Here is a 22,812-nt window from a genome sequence, read left to right on the forward strand (position 1 = left end):
TGCTATCTCCAGGTTGAAGGAAAGTCCTTACTCCATTTGGAGGAGTTGAAGTATCTTGGGTTTGGTTGTGAGGGAAGGATGTGGGATTGACAGGCAGATTGGTGCAGCGGCAGCAGTAATGCGGTTGATGTACTGATCCGTTGTAGTAAAGAGCCGAAAGGCAAAGCTCTCAGACCAATCTACGTTCCTACTCTCACCTATGGTCAAGAGCTTTAAGTCATGACCGAAAGGATAAGATCTCGGATAAAAGAGGCTGAAAGGAGTTTCCCTCACAGAGTGGCAGGGCACACCCTTATAGATAGGGTTAGGATCTCTGTCACCCAGGAGGAGCTGAGTAGAGCTGCTGCTCCTTCATATTGAGAGAAGCCAGCTGAGGTGGCTCGGACATCTGCTTCGGATGCCTCCTGGACACCTACCTAGGGAGGTGTTCCAGGCATGTCCCACCGGGAGGGGGCCTCAGGGAAGACCCAGGACATGCTGTGGGCACTATGTCTTTTGGCTGGCCTGGGAAGGTGAGTGGATCCCACAGGAGGAGCTAGAGAGGGAAGACTGAGGTTCTCTCCTAAGACTGCTGCCTCCGCAATTTGGCCCAGGAAAAGCAGATAAAAAATATTTAATTTAATTTTTAAATAAAAAAGGTTTGGCTATTTAAAACTAGCATCAATATGGTACTTGGACTAAACCAGCAAGCATAGAGCAGGTAAAAAGAAAATTTTCAAATAAATCCAACGTTGCTCAACGCTATATTTTCCTTATTTCATTGGTGGTTTACTACAAAAGGTTATCTATGTAAAAATAAAATAAAAAACAAAACAAAAAACAAACATTTCCAATTTATAAACTGTAGCATCCGTCCTTTCGTATTAAGGCACTGTTAACACGAGCAGGTTTTTGTTCTAAAACGTATAGGTGTTGTTGTTTTTAACCAATTAAACTCTGCGGACCCGGTACCGGGTCCGTGACGTCATCGACTTTCGCTTTCAGATTTAAAGGGCTAGCGTTGCACCAGACCCCCGTAAGTGGTGTCGTTTGCAAGTGTAGAATCTATATTTTATGCACATATGCATCACGTTGGTTTTTATTCTACTGTATAAAAGTTATTTACACTTAAATACACAGTATTTTACATTGGTTCATTTTCATATTTTTTCATATGACACATATGCAAGTGATAGCTCAAATAAAAGCTCTTGCCGGTGCTCATACAGTTCTAGCATTCTTTTTACTGAATTATATTCATATGCCAAACAGTTGTTGAATGAATTGTGGTGTTTCCATGGCGCAGAAATGTAAACAATACATTCATGATCAATAAGCAGCCCCAGATAGCACAGACAGCTGTCATCTCTGAACTTATGCTGTGCCCTTTAGGGCCATTCTCCTCTGTTTTTGAGGTGATGTGCATAAGTAATCCTTTTATATGTCTGATGTGGTCCAAACACAGTGAATTATGTTTGATCAAACAAAAGAATAGTGAAATATGTAAACAAGGATCGGTCTCTGTGGCTTCTACAGCACCTCTCATCAGTTGGAATGCAATAACTTTTGCATAGATTATGACATTTTTTCTTTTTTCCTATGATTACAGATGTGTGCAGGAACCACCAAAATTAATTACAGCACCCTAGACCACACAGAACCTAAAAGGTACACTTTCAAATTTGAGTTTTTTAAAAAATATATAAAAAGCGTCTCTTTTTTAGGTGTTTATTATAACACAGACGATATATACAGTTATTTTAAACACTTTCAATAGTGTTTTATGAAAATTCAAAGGGTTTTCTTTAAAATGATACCAAATATTTGCATTTACACCTCTGCATGTGGATTTGGGAAGCTTTTAAATTTGGGTAGGCAAAATCCAGGCGGAAATCCCCAAATAGCAGCAGAGTTTAGGTTCCTTATTTCATTGGTGGTTAACATCTATCTAAAATTAAAATAAAGTTTAAAAAAACAACAAATAAACATTTCCAATATATAAATTGTCGCATCCGTCCTTTCGTATTAAGGCACTGTTAACACGAGCGGGTTTTTGTTGTCGTATAGGTTTTTTGTCGTATAGGTTTTGTTATTGTTTTCAACCCATAAAAACTACGCATTTTAAAAAGCACTGAACACCCTGTTTTAATACTGATATTAAGTTTTAAAAGCAAACTTTTGAAAACATGAGTTATCCACAGTCGCTCTCTGATTGGTCTTCTGTACAACTGCCTATCATTCCCTGAATCATCAAACTCTCATATCCCACATCTCATATGACCACTACGCAAGCAGTAGATGGCAAGTATGGATGTCTGCAAGATATGCACATGCCCAGTGAGCATCAACGCAAAAGACAATGCCTTAAAAGCATAATAATGTTCTTTCACCAACATCAAACCAGCACTAATCATTCTTGAAAGTTGGAAAGTTGGTCAGATATGATTACCGTTATCCTCTCGTCTCTGTCGTCTATATTGACCCCATCTTTCTTCCAGGAGATGGTGGGCTCTGGGTGTCCTCGGGGCGGCTGGCACTCCATTACAGCTGGCTCCCCCGCTGCCACCATCACGTCCACAGGGTTCTGTCGGAAATCATCTCGGAGAACTGGTAAAAAAAGACAAAGAAAAAGAGAGAAAGATTAGAAACACGAACTGCATTTCTATCAGGAAACCACTCACGCTGATGTTTAAAGGAGAGGAATAACAAATTAGAAACCGCGAGAGGAACATTTCTCTACTCTTGCCCAGCGCAAACCACCGCTAATCTACTTCAAACACGCTGCGACTGAACCTAAAACTGCTGTTTACTTTAGCTGAAAGGCACAAAAGAGGGGCTGAAACATGAAGCTCTTCCTGCGTGTGAGTGATATTAATGCGAGCGGTGGAGAGATCACAAAAAAACACTGTGTATTTGGGAGTTTAAGCATGTTAGTCAACTCTGTAACCGTTCTGATGGATTTGCTGTGCTAGTTCTCTTTAATCTCAGACAGCGGTCCTTTCAGTGTCATGTAGATACTGTGCAGCAGCACATCCGAGCTTTAAATTATACACTCGTGACATGATGGGAAGCACATGTGGTGAAACAGAGCAACTTGATAAAAGATATTTCAAACTTGTGTGAGTCGCCAACCTAGACTGTATGTAAAGGCAATGTGAAATGAAAACAAACCAGACTTCCTTTCAGATTGCTCAGTTTTGGTATATTTTATGTATATTTACACATTTTAAAAAGTTAAGATAGAACAATATACAATAATATATGCTTCAGTAAATTTTAAAACTCATAGCAATATAATAAAAATGTCTATAATAATATAATGTAGTAGTCCAGAGGCAGAATGAGCAAAGCAGTCCAGAGGCAGAAAAAATAAAGCAGTGCAGTGGCCAAATGCAACAAGGTAAGTAGCATCAGACCAAGTGAAACAACTTAAAATATTAGAAAATCATTAAAACAATGAATATATGAATGATTTACTGGTTTATAACTTTTGATCAATAGGTGGCAGAGTTACAAAGTTGATGTGTTGTGGTTAGTGTTAGGTGACAATGAAGAACCTTAAGTTTGGTGTCAGTATGTTTAAGCATTGCAAAGAGACACCCTCAGATGCAGTCTGGCATTATACTAGCACATTTGTCGATGCTGTAAACGAAAACAGTTTCCATATACGGTCACACTTTACATCAAAGTTACATTAGTATTCACTAACATAAGACTAAGCAACGCTTTTAGAAGTTGTGTTTGTTAATAGTTAGTGAACAATGAGTTAACATCAACTAATAATGAAGGACTTTATTTTCATTAACAGCAACAAAGATAAGCAAATGCTGTAATAAATGTATTATTCAATATTTGTTCATGTTATTAAGTGCATTAACTAGCATTAACGAATAGTGTTTTAATATTAAAATGATTTTATACTATCACTATAAAAGAATTATAATATTATACACATTTTAATATGATTAAAAGATACATGTTATTACATTTTGTTAAAACTTGGGACTTTAAATCGACTTTAAAATTATTAATACAAGTTAATATGGATTAATATAAAATAATATATACTTCAAAATATTATAGATGTCAAAGCAATATAAAATAATCGCTATTATTAATAATATTAAGGTCACGAATATTGATTGTATATGAACTTTTCAATAAAGCTTCATTAGTTAATGTACTTAACATGAACAAAAAATAAGCAATGCTTTAACAAGCTGTGTTTGTTAACATTAGTTAATGCACTGTGAGTTTATTTTCATTAACTAACACTGACAAAGATAAATACTGTATTAAATGCATCATTCATTATTGTTCATGCTAGCAAATACATTAACCAATAGCAGTGTTATCAATATTAAATGTTAATGCTACATTTAACATCTTTTATGATATCATTATAATAGAATTATAATATTACACAAATTTTAAGATGTTTAAAAGATGCATGTTATTACTTCTTAAACAAATACATCCTTAAGCAAGCATCAGTATTTCTCTCCTTTGTCATTAAGCTACGTGTAAGTCATCAGAAATGCACTTCTTTGGTCTCTCACGGCCCTGAACGTGTTCCTGTCGACACGATTAACCTCAGCACTGGATCAAAGTGAGATGCTCAAGGTAACCCGAACTCCTGACTGCCTCCAAATTCCTCTAAGACTTTAAGCACTTAATTGGCCATATGATTCCAGTTTCTGCCGCTTGTAATGTCACAGCAGGTAAAAGTCCTCCTCTACGCAAACCCAAAAGTCCAAGGCGATTTACTGAAAGAAATGGAAATAACTCCGGCTCTCCTTATTTTCCGTCATTTCTCTGTAACAATTTCTCAAGCATGTCCTTCCTTGCAGCCGAGGATTTCAACAGGCATCTCGTTTTACACTCTCAGCGCAATTAGGCAGCCTATAGTGGACACACATGTACAGTATTCACTAACTTTGGGATTACTGGTAAAAAATAAAAAAAAGGTTGACTTTCACTCAAAATATCAAAGCAAACCTGAAGATGTTTGAGTTTTTAGATGAGAGTAAAGGATTTTTTTTTCTTTTTGAAACTATATGTATAGATAAAGATGACATTGGATTTTAGTTTAGTAGACTGACCACAACACCCAACTAGTTTTGCAGTTCTCCAGCTGTGCTTTCTTAGGCCCCGTTTACACTAGTGCGTTTTAGATTTAAAACGGCGTTTTAGATCAGAAACGATCCGCGTCCACACTATCGTTTCTGAACATATCTCCGTCCACACTACGCCACCAAAAACGTATATCATGTGACCATTCGTGCACTCTGGGCATGTGCATTCTAGAATAAACAAGAAGCATGTGTCTCGATTGGCATTTGGTTATTGTTAGTCCACAAACGCCGGTTGAACAATGGACGCGATGGCAAAGAAAACAAGAGAGGTATTTTTGTGGACAGACGACGAGGTCGAGTTGTTACTAAACGTAACAAATGAATAACTGCACAATGGCGCCTAAAACAGACAATAGTGCAAACAACGCTCCCATTTCTGTGTCCATGTTGTTGTTTACAGTGTAGGCTGGTCTGCTGTCTTCCGGTAGCGTTAAAGCCATGTGTTATAGTCATGTGATAGGGGCTTGACGAATAAGGGAAGGATACCAATGACACAAAAGCGCCAATCAGGTAGCAAATCTCAGCAGCCCCGTCTCCGTTTTCCCCCATCCACACTGAGACGGAGCAGCAGCGTTTTAGAATGAAAACGGCCTCTCCAGCGTTTCCAAAGCACTTCGCTTTCGGCGCTCGAAAACTCCAGCATAGTGTGGATGGATGGCGCAATTGTAGCAAAACTTATGCGTTTTAAAACTAAAACGCATTAGCGTAAACGGGGCCTTAGACTTTTGCTCATCTTCCTAAAGGTCTGGACACATTAAACCAACCACCATCCATTGGGTAGTGTTGTGCCAAGCGGTAAACATCTGTAAGACTATCTGTTTGTTTGGGGAGATTGCCAGATTAACATGTAGACTCTGTGTCAGTAAGAGAGCTTTCTGATTGCCTGTTTAGAAACAAATCAGAGTGCGAGAACAAAAATTTGATAATACCAAGTGAACCGATCAAGTCTTGATCGAATTTTGGTAATAAAACGTTTGATTTTTACTTAAATTATCAAATAAAAAAATGTAGATGTTTGACTTTTTAGATGAGAGTAAAAGCTATTTTCCTTGAAACCCTTTCAAACAACTTGTGGGGACGAAGACGACTTCAAACTTTAGTTTTGAAGACTTTCTGACCACAACTCCCAAGTTTTGCGATTTTCCAGCTGTATTTCTAGGTCATTTGCTCATCTTCTTAAAGGTCAGGAAACACCAAGCTAACAATCTTCCAAACATCGACAAATTTTTCCAATATCGTGCAGCCCAAATTTCAGTTTCCCTTTGTGGATTGTCAATACAGATACTGCCAAATGCAGGTGTGGAAAGATACCTGCAAGATGTACATTCTTGTTTCGGTCAGCTGTCGTCCATTTGGTGTGTTCATTCGCAGATTTTCATTCACAGATTTTTGGTCTATAAAGTACCAGACACAGCAGACACAAAGCGGCAACACAGTTGTTTTTTTGATTTGCAGCTAATTTTTCACGTTTACTTGGTGTGTTTTTGGCTTTTGTAGATAAACGTTCCAGTAAACTGTCACTTGCTACGGCAAAATATGGCCCATTTTTGCTACGTTCTTATATCCACTTCCCTATTTTTGAGATGTTCAACAAACTTTTCCCACGTGTACTGAAATAATTGTAAAATATCAGTGAGAACATGAACTCAAAGGGGTGCCAAAAATTATGCACACGTTTGTTTTGTCTTTAAACTGTGAAAATGTTTACAACTGTTTACTCTAAACAAAACATGTTGATAATATTCAAAGCAAAAAAATTAAAAATAAAAAAATCTAAATGCATTTTTTACCCATCTCCTCCTATGAATCAATGGTGCTAATATTAGTGGAGAGCAGAAGATCACTGAGCACTAGACAGAAATCAGGCTCTGTTTCTAATATGAACTGTGTTTGCTGTCTGTGGATCAGCTCACGGATTCTGATTCCTGCACTGGATCAGTAATCTTGGACTGAGTTTGCACAGTTGTGTGAATCCAACCCACACTTGATTAGCACCCTGAGTTGAGAAACTTGATAACGTGCCTCGCTTTCTAACAGGGCCTTGTGGGAAAAAGTGTGTGTGTGTGTACATGTCTTCTGAACATGTGTCTACAAAATGGGAATAGAGTTCTGGAAATGATATAAACCACTGAAGTGAAACAGAAAAAGTGATGGACAGCGAGGAAAGCCAAGCTTCTCAAATAAAAAAAATCTTTTCTTTTACAAAAAAAAATCCTACATTCCTTGTGTGTAATACATACTAGATTTTTAAAAGGACATTTATAGAAAAAAAAGACTTAAATATATACAATATTAATTTGTTTTGTAATCATTCAAGCCTGCAGAATACCAAGTATTTGCAGTATTTTTTAAATGTTTTTGATACAAGATATATCATATTGGTTTTAAGTGGCTTAAATATAAATGTACAATATGACTAAAATGTATGGAAGATATGAAATTATGGAAAAACCCTGCAGAACTAAAATAATATTAAATAAAAATTAAACACGATAAATATAAATCAAATAAAGAAAAAAAGTTAAAATCAAATAAATTAAATATTTAATTTAATTTATAGCCATAACAAACCATGATATATGGAATAATAAAATAAATAAATAAAATAATTTAAATCATAACAATAATAATAATAACACTTAATAAAATAAATTAAAATAAAACAAAGAATTAACATAATCATAATCAAATAAAATAAATCAAAATATTATATATAATTAAAATAACAAATAATAAAAATTATAATAGTAATTAAAATAAAATAAAATAAATGATTAAAATAATAATAATAACAATTATTATTATAATTATTATTATTATAAAAAAAATAATAATAATTAAATTAAAATTAAATAAATAATTAACATAATAATAATAAAAACAATTACAATAATATTAATAATAATAATAATAACCATAATCACAATAATAATAAAATAATAATAATAATAATAATAATAATAATAATAATAATTAAATAAATTAAACCAAATAAATAATTAAAATAATAAGAGTAATAATTAAAATAAATTACAATAAAATAAATAATAATAATAATAATAATAATAATAATTAACTAAAATAAATTACAAAAATAAATGATTAAATTAATAAAATATATTTTTTTAATAAATTAAAATAAAATAAATCAGTACACAACCTGTGCTCATCCTCTTCACTGACATCCAAATCTTCCTCAAACCAAATATGGTAACCCAAAATTCTCAGTTTCCAGAACTTTTCTGCATTACAGAAATTGGAAACAGATGCTGTAATGTCAAATTAAAATGAGATTTGGTTTGATATGCCTGCGACATTAATGAAATGAATATTTAATACCACACGCTGGCTACAGAGAGAAGATAGTTGGGGCTCTGCAGGGCGGAAATGAAATGGATTTTGCTGAGCCACCACTGAGGCTTTTTGGTGTGTTCTTCTGGAGCCATTGGGGAACTGGAGATTTGCTAAAAAAAGCACTTCAAAAACCCAGAGCTGGCAAAGACGCGGGGAGATTTGTCAGGGACGGGATTGTGGGCCTTTTTCCACTGGGAATCTGCTCACCCTTGAAGAGAAACCACGGGGAACGACCAAAATACAGAAGTTCAAGAAGCATCAATGTGTAGGATAATCACAGTGTCTGTCTACTTATGAGTGCACTTCCATGTTGAAAATCCTATGGTTATTAGTTTGTCCTTATTAGGGGTTGTTCACACAAAATGTGTTTTTCCTTTCCATTGCGCTATTTTTCTATTATTTTTTAATGTAAACATATGCTTGACAGGAATGTGTGATTATTAAGCTCGCATCTTGCATCTTTTGAAGTGCCACATTATTTAGAGGTAATGTGAAATTAATACAACTTCAACTTTCACAAGCAGCGCTGCTCATCACTGTCAGTTCCACAACAGTAAGGATGTGCCATATTTTATCGTTTGCAATATACTGGTAAAAATTCACCCCATGCTAAAAATAATAAGAAAAAGAATTATCGTAATGGCGATTAAACCTATAATTGGTCTATGGTGCCCAAACTCGATCTTGGAGGGCCGGTGTCCTGCAGATTTTAGCTCCAACTTCCCTTAACACACCTGCAGGGATGCACTACACAACATTAAGCTTCTGACTAAGGGTGTCACGATCCTCCAAATCCTCGATTCGATTACATTTTCGATTCTAAAGTCTCGATTCGATTCGATTTTCGATTATGAATAATTAATTAATTAATGACCAATTAATTATTTGTAGCCTACCGTTTAAACTACCTGACCTGGATGGTCTTTGTTTTACCCATAAACAAATCATAAAGTAAATGAATAAAGGCAAGATACACACATAATTACCACCTGTCAATCACTTTTTCTGCGGGACTCGTGAATAGGCAGTGATCTGTGTCGTTATAATGGCGTCGGTAAAAAAGACGCACAACCAACAGGAACCAGCCAACAGTATCTGAGGTGTTCGCTAAAATGACTAAGTACAAGTGAGTGAAAGATTGAAGCAGTCCTCTGACTACCTGGACCTGCTGTCTCGAGCGCATGGCTGTATGTGCGTCTGTGTGGTCACGTGATGTGCATTTTCAGAGGTAGAGAGGAAGGAGGGCTGCTCAGAAATGCTACACGCCACTGTGGATGTCAAATCGTTGTCGTTCTAAAATGTCATTTAAAAACAAAGACAGTGTAAACAGGGCCTGAATGTGTACTTTTCGCGAGCGGATTTGCAACGGCGGCGGGCGGAAGATCGCGATGCCGGTGTTGTCTATCGGACGAACCGTACGTAATACGTACATAGCAGAGCTTGTAAAACTGTGGGTTTTTTTTGTCGACAACACGAACGTTGTCAACATAACTCACTGGAAATCCAAAATGCTTACACACCGGCGACTTCATTGAAAGAGGAGAGGATTTAAGTTCTGTCGACGGGTCTCCTGCTTCTGCAGTTTATCAAGCACTTCAACAAGCCTGTTTTTTTCCCGCTTGGCAAGCCAAGCTGAGGTGACATGGGGGCGTGGCAGCATCGACGATTCTATTTTTTGATTCGATAATCGAAATTGAGCATAAATTTCAATCAATTTCGATTAAAAATCTAAATCATGTCACCCCTACTTCTGACACACGCTTGTAACACAGAAGAAGAAGCCAAAGTTGACGCGCTTGTCGTTATGGATGGTTCAAGTAGCAGCTCCAGCTCTGGCGATGAAGAAACTATTGTTGTTGACCAGAGCAATAAGCAGCTCCACATCATATCGCCTCTAGGCATCTTCTTCAATGTACGCTTGCATAAACAGTTTTGCACTTGAGCGCCTCCAAGCGTTGTTTACTGTAACTACAGCAGCTTCAGGCACTTGAACAAAAGTGCCAATCTGATTGGTGAAGAAGATTTTAATGCGGCACAGATTTTTTTTTAAATGACGCTTTTACGTCTGCTGTTTTGCGCGTTGGTGTGCACGATCAAATGGGCGCCCTTTATTTAGTCACGATGCGTTAAACGTTGATGTAAAACATGAGGAAAAAACGTCTCGGTGAGCACGGGCCCTTACAAAATATTTTTGAACTGTTAATAAGGGAATACTCATAAAAACACCTTGTGTGTCACTGTTTTTTATTTCCCAGAACTTTTAAAAAATAAAAGTGCGCAATACATTACTTTTGAATTTTGGTAACACTTTACAATAAGGTTCATTAGTTAATGCGTTTACTAACATTAACTAATCATGAACAACACATGTACAGCATTTATTAATCATAATTGAACATTTACTAATGCATTATTAACATCCAAGTCCATGCTTGTTAACATTAGTTAATGCACCGTGAGTTAACATGACCTTACAATGAACTACTGTATTTTCATTAACTAACGTTAACTAGCATGAACAAATACTGTAGTAAATGTATTGTTCATTGTTTGTTCATGTTAAGAAATGCATTAATTAACATTAACCAATGAACCTTATTAAGTATAAAGTGTGACCTGAATTTTTAAGATTGTGATGACTTGCTGAAGTTTGCCCAGCGCGCTTGCGGTTTTCTTTGGATTTGTTCCGTCAATCTTGTCATTGTTATGATTCAAAAAAGGTAATGAAAAAGGTAGTGACACACTGAGAGAGGCATTGTGCCAAAACGTTTGTGTCTTTTAATCACCCATAGAATGTAATAGAAAGAAAAAATAAAAACAGTCCGAAGCAATTACTTGAGTGCAAATAATTACCTGTTTTGAATTATGAAGATTTGATGAATCACAATTAAGCAAAGAAAAATCATGTGATTAATTGCCATTGAAAATTGTAACTAGTACTTGTAAAATAGCAACTAGTTTTTTGCACCAGAACACCTTTTTCCCCCATTGAGAAAATACTGATAAGAGCCAGAAGAAATGTATCATTTTCACAATTTCTTGCAGAACAAATTGTTGTATGTTATCAAGTTATTAATATTTGAACAAGTCCCTCAATAAAAACCTTGAGATAATAAATGAATTAATCTCATTAATCACACATTGAACTCCACAGTTTTATTAAAATATTAATACAACTGTGCAGTTTGATGTGTGATTTATGGTTCAGTGCAGAAAAATAAATCACAAAGAAATGGGCTTTAAAAATATGTAATATGAATAAAATCTACAGACACAAACTTAAAATGTGAAAATATGTGTTTTTTTTTTTTATTAGACTAAAAAAATACACTTCATTAAAGGCCAAATAGGCTCAAAATTGGCAGGTGCAAGAAAAAAGCCTGTTTTAGCCTGCGGTGTCTTTAAATATCATCACATTTCTTAACCTATTCCAACTCTCCTTGCATCCGTCCAACTAAATATCACACGCGAAATGAAATGTCAATGGGACAAAAGTGCAGAGTCGTGAGAATATCTGAAGGAAAAGAAACGAGTACGTCAGGTTTCTCTAGAACAATTCCACATGAACAATGCGCGCTACGCAGACGCAATCGTTCCCAGATGTGAACCCGTGGAAAAGCAGAGCACATTCCCTCTCCTCCAGATCATCTGTCCACATGGTGCCTGCTAAACATAATACAGAAATGGAGGGATGACAAATTAGAGCGAGACCTCATTTAGAAGGTTCTCCGCACTGAGGGTCACTGCGCCACTGCAGGTCAGACTGAAGCTGGAGACCCGCCAGTCGCTGGTTAGCCAACTCTCAAGACCACCCGCTATAAGAGGCAGTGCTGAGGAATGGAGAACTGAACCAAACCACCAGACAAATGCTTACGTGTGTAGACAGTGCATGTGTCATTGTAAAAAGAACCATGTCGGCATCATGGAATGGGTAAAGTCTTAATTAAACATGGTACTATACTTTATTAAAGGATGCACAAGAAAGAAAAACAAGTTGTTTACATTATGGATTACAACGCATAAATGCTGGATAAATTAGATACTAATAACTACAATTAATTACTATAATTGATTGTTTTAGATATTCTTTAAAATATTTTAGATTATATAGATGTTAGATCCCATGTTGGACCTGTTTATTTTGGTTCTTTGTTGTGATTTTCAGAGCCCGCATGGTTTCTGATTTGTGGGTGGGTCATCTCACCTGAGACCCATTTTGTGGCACCTATAAAAAGTCCAACATTTGACGTGAGAGGGGATCTCAAATAGACAGACCTTCCTGCCTGTCGTTTTGATCATTTTGTTTTATTTTATTTTGGATCATGAGCTCAGTTCACTATCATGCACACACACTTCACCACTGACTTCCATTTCCACTGGACGCTTCCACTGGACGCTCTTGTAAAAGAGATTTTTAATCTCAATGTGTCTTTCCTGGTAAAATAAAGGTTATAAGAATAATAATAATAATTTATATTGACTTTTTTTTACTTAAATATGCTTTGTTAATTGTGCCTTTTGTTTGTCCTAACAATTTACCTGGTCAGCACTGCCTCTGTTATTTCATAATTTTGAGCCAGTAATACATTATAAATAAATACATAAATAAATTAATTCATTAATAAAAAAAATTTTAAAAAAATCCATATTACTGTTGTGGCCTAATAATTGACAAATCACAGGCATTAAAATTGGATTCTAATTGCATCCTAGTAAATGTAAAATACTAAAATGAATCTTTATTTTTTGACAGAAAACAAATGTATTTTTATATTAAAAAAATATGTACAATGATAGCAATTAAGATAATAATAACAACAATAAACACTAATAAATAATAATAATAATAATAATAATAATAATAATAATAAAAAACACTAATAATAATAATAATAAACACTAATTTATAATAATAATAATAATAATAATAATAATAATAAACACTAACAGACAATATTAATAATAATAATAATAATAATAATAATAATAATAATAAAAAACACTAATAAATAATAACAGTAATAACAATAATAATAAACACTAATAGATAATAATACTCATCATTATCATCATCATAAATATATTATTATTATTATTTTATTATTATTATTATATTTTGCTTGATAACTGATAAAATAATAAAAATGGCACATATTAAATTCTATTTTCTATAATATTTTATAAAGGATGCACCAAAATCTTGCTTATTCTTGCTAGGCGTTCTAATAGTCCTAATGCACACTTTTCGCAATCCAATCACTTCCTGATACACCACCATTAGGCCTAACATTTTTTTCTCTATATATACTGTTTCCCTCAAATTACAGTAGCGCAGAGGCCTAAAAACAGCAATCCACTCAAGCACTTTATCCACACTCCCTTCCCTCTCATAACTGCAGAATTTGCATTCCTGCTACTACCAATCCAACCATCGAGCGGACAATAACCCCTATTTTACCTCTCCTCCTCCACTCATCCTCCATCCATTACTGTCCGGCACACCATCACGAGTGCCCACCTCATTCATCACTCTCTCCAGAGCTGCAGAGAGCCAGAACTGGCCTCTGGAAATGCACACTTTTAGCGAGGACATACTACACCTGCTCGGAGTCTCAAAGAGCAGATCGATATGTGCTCTCATTAGCTCACCAACCCGCGAGTGCGTTCACAGCATGCTCACCCTGCCCGGAGCTGCTGGTTCTCTGGGGTGTACAGCTCTCGCTCTTTCTCTCTAGTCCTCCACAGCTGATACTGCTCTCCCGGAGAGTCTCAACTTCAAAGGAAAGCCCCCTAGCTATGCTGCGTTAACCCCCTGCTTGTGCGCCCATGTGGCGGGACGGTCAAGGTCTGGTGTATGTGTGTGGATGAGGGATCTCTGAGGAGTCAGGAGGTTATGCATGATCTTAAAGGTAATGGCGCCATCTTCGGCTGTTTCTAGAGTACCATGCTTCAGAACACAATTGGCTCGTTTCCACTGAGTGGTACATTACGCTATTATGTCCGTTTCCACGGTCATAGTTTCCACTTTTGGGTACCCTTTCGAAAGGATACCTAGCACAACAGAAGAGTACCAAAAAGCAGAGCTAGATACAATTCGGAACGCTATTGGTTTACAAAGAAACGTCACTAGCAAAAACAAAGGAAGCACCTATTTTAAATACACAGCCGAGACATTACATTGTAATAATATATACATATAATAGCGAGCCATGGCTGACCCGAGTTCAAACAAACCTTGTCGTCATCTTGAACAGCCACAAAGTTAAGAAGAACAGAATCTGCCGTGTGTCCTGTTGTTGTTGTTTAAGTGGTCGCCAAAGACCGTGCGTAGTTTCACTTTCTCCAAAGGGCTTGCGTGTGTTCGCCAAACATCTACATTTGAAATAACGAACTTCTTGAGCTGGTGATAATAACGTGAACGTGATTACTGAAGTGCTTCTGACATACGATCCTTTCAGAAACGGACAAACGCGAGAATCACATGACGAAATACAAAGGAAAAGCAAATGATTATTTCAGCAACCTTAAACATGAACAAACAGCCATGGTTATTTATTATCATCGCCTTTTGGACTACTATAAACTCAGAATTACTTTTTAAGGAGATTTTAACTTAACGTGCTGGAGAAGAATAAAGATGAGAGATTGGCATTCACTATCTATGTTTCGTATCACTTATGAACCTAAATAAGGCCTAAATGTAAGTTTTTTTTTTTTTTTTTTGTAACTGGTAACATTTCAGAAACTGTAAGGGTCTGTATGTGTTCATATGTTTTATCATGTTCATAGAAAGGTTTGCTATTAACATTTATACACAAGTAGGCCTATTTATGAGTGTAAAGCATCTGTTCTGATATGTCTGATATATCAGTGTTCTGAGCACTGATATGTGAACGACCCATATCGCTTTATGAGAATGACGTTGACTGCAACTTTCTTTCGACACCATTCCTACCAAAAGGGTACCATTGGTACTATTTGGCAGTGAAGACACAAGCCTGATAAAGGTGACACATACCATACTAAACTTAAACGTACCATTCAGTGAAAACGAGGTAAAAATGCAGGATATACGGATTGTACATTTGTTCAGTCCAAACCCGGAAGAGGGATATCATCTGTTTAAATATCTTGTGTTACTTTAATGTGGATACTGTGAAATTTGCAGCGTATGTTTGTAAACATGGGTCTGTCTGCTTCAAAAGGAACTCTGATGTGGTTTGATGTGTCAGGATTACTGTCCCCTGAGCTGATTGATGACACTATTGTCGTCTCTAGAACTGCTTTACAGCTGAGTTTGTCTTAAAATATAACTAATTTTGCTATATTAATTTTATTACAGCAAAGCTGCTTTGAAACAATCTGTACTCTATAAAGAGCTATATAAATAAAGATGACTTTAGAGTGCCAACTGGCACTGTATAAAGCAAATATCGCCACTTCAAACCAACATGGCACCTATTGAGCATGTGCGAAAGTGTGTACAGCAGCTGGCAATGGGGTAAACCGTTCCATACGCTTCAGCTATGCCGAAATAAACAGATGAACGGCAACCAGCGAAAGCTCAAAAATGTCACCCGTCACACAAATAATTAACCAACACACCTCACAATGATGTTTCAGATCAAATCTCCCCTATCGCTCTCACAATGACCTTAAAACACAGCTCGCGCTCTGATGTGCTTCGACGTGTGTGTGTGTCTGTGTGTGTGTGTGGAAATAAAGGCTTCTTTTCAACCCCTCCACGGTCTGTTAGTCTTCAGGGGGCCTGTGGAAATGAAACAGCAGGCACATGATTTTACTGCCATATGCTTTGCTTGGCGCTGATGAAGGACAAGTCCTCCCTTAACTATTCAATTACCTAGTGACCTGTTTTTTTAGGGGTGCAGGACGTGTAGTGTACTTCAGCCGGGTGATTTAGTAGGTCTTATAACACGTTAGGGAGCGTTAAAGACTGTTAACAGAGAGAGAAAAAAAATAAAGTTACATTACAAAGGCACTGTACTGTAATAATGACACTATTGTTTTCTCTAGAACTGCTTTCCAACTGAATTTGTCTTAACCTACTATTATTTTACTATAGTAAAAACAAAACAAATCAGTTGTTAGAAATTAGTTATGAAAGTGACACTGTTTAAAAATGTGTTGATTTTTATTCTCCCTCTCTTTCCCCATTAGACTGCACTTGACCATACAAAAAAATCAGAAAAGGGGGCTAATTATTTCGTCTTCGACTGCATATTATATTTTTATTTTTAAGAAATGCTATCAGTAATACTGTAAAGAATATATAAAAAAGTTTTGCTCAGTAAGAAACAACTACAAATCATAAATTCATAGAAACAAATACAAATGCTAAATGCTTAGTTAACTTATTCAATTCTGTTAGTGAGAGAGAAAGTCCAATTTTAACTTAGCATTACAAATTTTAATGGCTAATTTAACAGTTGAATAAGAGCTTCTCCAAAAATCCTTGTTTGGTGGAGGTGGAACAAACAGTGTGATGAAGGAAACGATAAGCACTGGGACTGATAACATCCGAGAGCAAAACAGTCAGTTGAAGCGCTCCACTGTTTCATCTAGAAACTCGAAAGACGCACCAAAATATGACAACAAATAAAGCGATAGCGAATCAGCGAGCTAAAACGCTACATTGTATTGCACTCTCAGCCTCGTCTTTCAGTAGGAGGATGTGACCGGACACGCTCCAGAACGTCTGCTATCTCTACAAGACAGGAAAAAAAAAAGAAAACTGCAGACAGACAAATGCGGGCAAAAAATGCATCATGGGGGCTAACGTTCCCGACTCAACAAACCTCCCAGATGCTCTACTTTCCCAAAGCAAGATAAACCCAAATCTCCAGCCACAGGCGAAAATCTGTTGTTAAATATTTAACACAAAGCCCCCCAAAAAAGTCATTCGGCACGTTATATTTCAGAACACCTGAACCTCTCCAGTCTCCTATGAATTCCCCAAGGGGCAAGATGTTCCTCTTATCAAGAGAGCTATAGTAGTTTTTGAATAATGATCTGCATTGCTAAACATTTAAAGGCCCAGTGAAATGAAAATAACAGTTTTTAGATGTTGATATAAGCATTCAAAGTCTCCTAAATGGATCAGTTTTTTGGACATCACCTCATACTTCAGTTTGTCATCAACTCTTCTGACCAATCGAATGCTCCCTGGTATCTGACATGCCCCGCCCTCTTTAAGATGCTTCTCATTTGCTTTTCATTAGATGTGCTTAAGCTTAATCATTGGCAGAGCTGTGATGAAAATGAAATGCTATTGGCTGTTTTTTTTTCTTTAAAAAAGGAGGAGCTGCTATATGTCCCGCCCTCTCTTCATGTTTCAGTTGAGATTTTGTCTAACATCGTATAAAAAGATGCACATTTCAAAGCATTTTATGGAAACTTTCGTTTCTTTTCAGCATTTCGCAGATATTTAAGCCATCTTTGATAAAAATATTCTCATTATTTTGAGCACATTGAAGAAAAGGAAAAATGAAATGTCTCTGGGCAACGATTTTAATGAACTAATCAGACAAAAATGGACAAAAGTAGTAAACATGTTGCTTTAAAACTTTCAATGATTTGTATATATGACGTGTAGCTCTGAGGTGAGAAAATTCTTAGAAGATAATATTATAATAAATTATAACTATTTTATGTTTGTTTTTAATGTAATTAAATGTGTGTACAGTGCAATGTTAGTTGCTGAGCTCCTTTATAAAAAAGAAGAAAAAAAAAGGTTCAAAAAATCATCAAGCCTCAGCCACGTAAGAGAAAGTACCACAAAAGTAACACACCACATTACTTACCAAAAAAAAGTAACTTTTTTGGAGAGTAACTCAATATTGTATTTTTCTGCCTCTATCTCGCGATGGTGCTAATTTGAATCCAGAAAATTTGAGAATCGATTCAGAAAAGGTAGAGAAAGAATTGCGATGTATCAATGAATCATTGTTTTTCTCCCACCCCAAGTGTCTACAGCATTATCTGACCACTGAGGGAAGCTTGTTTCAGTGGTAAAGGGGTTTGTTATTTACTGACCTCTTCTACTAAAAAAAGAACGAACAAGTTCTGAAAGAGATCAAGCCTCAGCCACATAAGAAAAAGTACCAAAACTGTAACACAAAAGTAACTCGAAAGTAATGTACCGCATTACTTACCATAAAAACGTAACTAAGTAACACAACTAGTTACTTTTTGGGGAGTAACTCTATATTATAATCCATTACTTTCAAAAGGAACTTTCCCCAACACTGCCTGTTAACGTTTATTATGTTTTGGCCCCTATCTCCCGATGGTGCTCATTTGAATACAGAAGTTGTGAGATTTGATTCAGAATTTTTAGAGAAAGAATTGCGATGTCTCAACGAATCAATGTTTATCGCACACCCCAAGTGTCTACCTCATTATCTGACCACAGAGGGAAGCTTGTTTCAGTGGTGTATGTGTTTATCCAGTGGACCGTTATTTATTGACGTCTTCTATTCAAAAAAGAAGAACGAACAAGTTCTGAAAGAGATCAAGCCTCAGCCACAAAAGAAAAAGTATCAAAAATGTAACACAAAAGTAACTCAAAAGTAATGTACCGCATTACTTACCATAAAAACGTAACTAAGTAACAAAACTAGTTACTTTTTGGGGAGTTACTCTATTATATAATCTATTACTTTCAAAAGTAACTTCCCCCAACACTGCCTGTTAACGCTTATTATGTTTTGGCCCCTATCTCCCAATGATGCTCATTTGAATCCAGAAGTTGTGAGATTCGATTCAGAATTTTTAGAGAAAGAATTGCGATGTATCAACAAATCAATGTTTATCGCACACACCCCAAGTGTCTACCTCATTATCTGACCACAGAGGGAAGCTTGTTTCAGTGGTGTATGGGATTATACAGTGGATTGTTATATACTGACGTCTTCTATTAAAAAAAGAAGAACGAACAAGTTCTGAAAGAGATCAAGCCTCAGCCACAAAAGAAAAAGTACCATGGAAGTAACACAAAAGTAACTTAACAGAAACGTAACACATTACTTACCATAAAAAAGTAACAAAGATAACTAGTTTCTCTGCCTTAATCTCACAATGGTGCTAATTTTAATACAGAGGTTTTGAGAACTGATTTCAGAATTAGTAGAGAAAGAATTGCGATGTGTCAATGAATCAATGTTTATCTCACACCCCAAGTATCTACAGCATTATCTGACCACATAGGGAAGCTTGATTTGGTGGCATATGTCTGAAAAGGGGTGGGGGGGTTAACTCAATATTGTAATGCATTACTTTAAAAGTGCTAATTTGCATATGGAATCGTTCTCACGTTTTGAGAATTGACTTAGAATTGCTAAAAAAAAAAAGTATCACAATGCATGAATCTTTATTATTTTTTTTTTTTTTCTGCCACTCCAGCATTATTTGACCACAGAGGGAAGCTTGTTGTAGTGGTATGTGTGTTTCTGAAGACTCAGGGGCTTGTGTTACGACCCGTGGGGCTCAATGCCCCTCTCTGCATGCGCTCGGGAGGTCGTGGTGCCCTAAGCGCTGTCTACATTCTGCATTTCTGCTTCAGTTTTTGAAGAGAGCGGACAATAGTGCGTCTGTGTGTTTTCGCCGACAGGAGCTTTCTTTAGCTCAACTGTAGATTTCTAAACAAATCATGTCTTTGTCCAGCAACCAATTCCACTAGTGTAAACTGAAGATGAGTGTTTGACCCAAAGTGCTTAAACAAAATGTGTACGAGCAAATGTGTTTGCATTATCATTGTGGTTCCCCACTATATGAGCATTGTTAATAGCTCTTCAATCGTTTAGTTACTTTTGTTGCCTTTTATCTTTAACTTATTTTTCACGATTTGCTAATTTCTTGTGTTTATTTTGTGGTATTTATTTTACATTTTTGTAAATAGTTTGAATTAGTGGTTATAGTAATGCATTTTTGAATATTATGGATGTATCAGTATTATTTATAGCACATATACTTTTTAGTATTTTGTTCTACATCAAGTTTATACATTAAGTCAGTAGTTCATTTTGCTTCAAGTTACATTTAACTTTATGTAATTTGTGTAGTTAACTACATAACTGTATTTTTTATTTTATACTTTACATTATTTTTTTTAAATTAAATTTATTTGATTATTTAATTTATTTGTTTATTTTCATTCATTCATTCATTTTCTTTTGGACTAGTACCTTTATTAATCTGGGGTCGCCACAGCGGAATGAACCGCCAACTTATCCAGCATAAGTCTTACGCAGTGGATGTCCTTCTAGCTGCAACCCATCACTGGGAAACACCCATACACTCTCACAATTACTACGGTCAATTTAGATTAGCCAATTCACCTAAAGCACATGTCTTTAGACTTGCAGGGGGAAACCGGAGCACCTGAAGGAAACCCACGTGAACACAGGGACAAAATGCAAACTCCACACAGGCAGAGCTAAGGCTCGAACCAGAAAGGTTTTTGCTGTGAGGCAACATCTCTATCCACCGTGCCACCACACCATACCCTTATTTTATTTTATTTTAAATCAGAGGCTTATAATGATTTATTTGATATGGCCTCTTATCAGTACCACCCACAATGCACTCATGTCTCCATGCTCAAACAGCTCTCACACTTTGCACATAAAATGTTAAAATCCTCTCTAGAGTCTTCGATTTTCAGCAAGACTCATTTTATTCTTGCCTTCTGCTAATTTAAACTGCCGTTCAGCTGCTCTCCACTGTGACAATTTACCCACGTAGCTACATGAAGACCTGTCAAACGCTCCGCTGCGTCGCTCTTGACAGAAAAACCCTCCACACAAAACAACACCAGCACTCCAGTGCGCAGATCTGACTTGTTTGGACAGTATATTTGAAAGCTTTGTGTTATTATTACAACAATGTTTGTTCGCACCCCCCGCGCCGTCAATGCAACCCTAGTGTTTGATGACGATTGTGAACATGCACCCCGCGGCGCTTCTGTTAATGACAGCCCAAGCCGAGCACTGTGGGAAATCTGACAAAGGCTTGATCAAACTAATAGCTACTTTGCGTTTCGTTTTACCTTCGAGGTCCAAAAAAAAAAAAAAAGCAATCGGTGACCATGATGATGATGTTTCCTAAAACAAGTTGTGTGTAGTAAATGATTAGCCCTACTGTGATTTTTTTTTCAAATATTTCCCAAATCATGTTTAAAGAATTTGTCACAGTATTTCCGATAATAGGTTTTCTTCTAGAGAGTTTTATTTTTAAGTAGTTTTATTTCAACTAGAATAAAAATTTTTCATTTTTTTAAAAACCATTTTAACTTGCTTAATTAACCCAGTTAACCTAGCTGTCTTGAAAAATATATTATGTAGTCATCATGACATGACATCATGGCAAAGATAAAATAAATCAGCTATTAGAAATGAGTTATTAAAACTGTTATGTTTTCCGTTAAACAGAAATCAGAGGAAAAAATATACGAGGGGGCCAATAATTCGGGAGGAATAACAATTCTGACTTTAACTATATTTTAATATCGCATGAGCTCTTAAAGAGACAAATTATTATTTTTATTTTAAATGTGAACTAATCACTTTCAAGCAGTCAACACTATGGTTGTCAAAAGTATTGAATGCGGTATCAATCAAGACTGAAATTGAAAAAGCAAACATTTGAGCATATACACTGTAAAAAATGCAGGGTTCCACACGATTAATTCATGTTGTCCCAACACAAATCGATTAAGTTAACAACACTTTTAAGAAATGTATGTGTATTGAACATAAAAAAAGTTAAGTTGTCCCAATGAAATCTCAAGAATTGTGTTGATTCAGTTCATTTAAAGTAAAAAATATATTTTTGGAGTATTCTTAAATGCTGCTGTTTAGGGTTGTTGCTAGATCTGATATGGTTGCGGCCGAAAGTTAACAAGCATTACTTATATTATTTATTAAATTTCCTATTTATTGTATTTTATTTATGTCTATCCCCACCCTAACCCTAAACCCAACCGTCACCGTAATGTAAAAACAGTTGTTGTACCAAGTTTTATTTATGCTATCTATTAAATTACCCAAGAAATTGTATTTTTTAACACCTACCCCCAACCCTAAACCCAACCGTCACAGTAATGTAAAAATATTTATTATTGTTATGTAGTGTAATAATAAATGCTGCTATATTAATGTGCACATCGCTCTTCCAGCCGATCCCGTATCTAATCTAGACTTTCCTGCTGTTTGCCTTTTGTTTTCAAGTAGTCAACAAAACTGCCTGTGATTGGCTCTGAAGGTCATCGCTTCACCAAGCGCGAAAACCTCTACATGGATGATTAAGCATTTAAAAGCCATTTTCA

At 36.0% G+C, this 22,812-nt stretch overlaps 1 protein-coding gene across 17 annotated transcripts in view; it reads right to left on the reverse strand.

Annotated features, from left to right (window-relative positions):
* robo1 (roundabout, axon guidance receptor, homolog 1 (Drosophila)) overlaps positions 1-22,812 on the reverse strand; it is a 553,775-nt gene that overhangs the window by 107,534 nt on the left and 423,429 nt on the right. For all 17 annotated transcript variants that reach the window (XM_087282423.1, XM_087282421.1, XM_087282414.1 and 14 more), the window contains 1 exon segment: positions 2,429-2,586. In XM_087282423.1, coding sequence (XP_087138549.1) covers positions 2,429-2,586 — 158 coding nt within the window.

The sequence above is a fragment of the Danio rerio genome, chromosome 15, assembly GCF_052040795.2.
Source record: "Danio rerio strain M-AB ecotype USA chromosome 15, GRCz13ab, whole genome shotgun sequence".
In the NCBI taxonomy this organism is placed as follows: domain Eukaryota; kingdom Metazoa; phylum Chordata; class Actinopteri; order Cypriniformes; family Danionidae; genus Danio; species Danio rerio.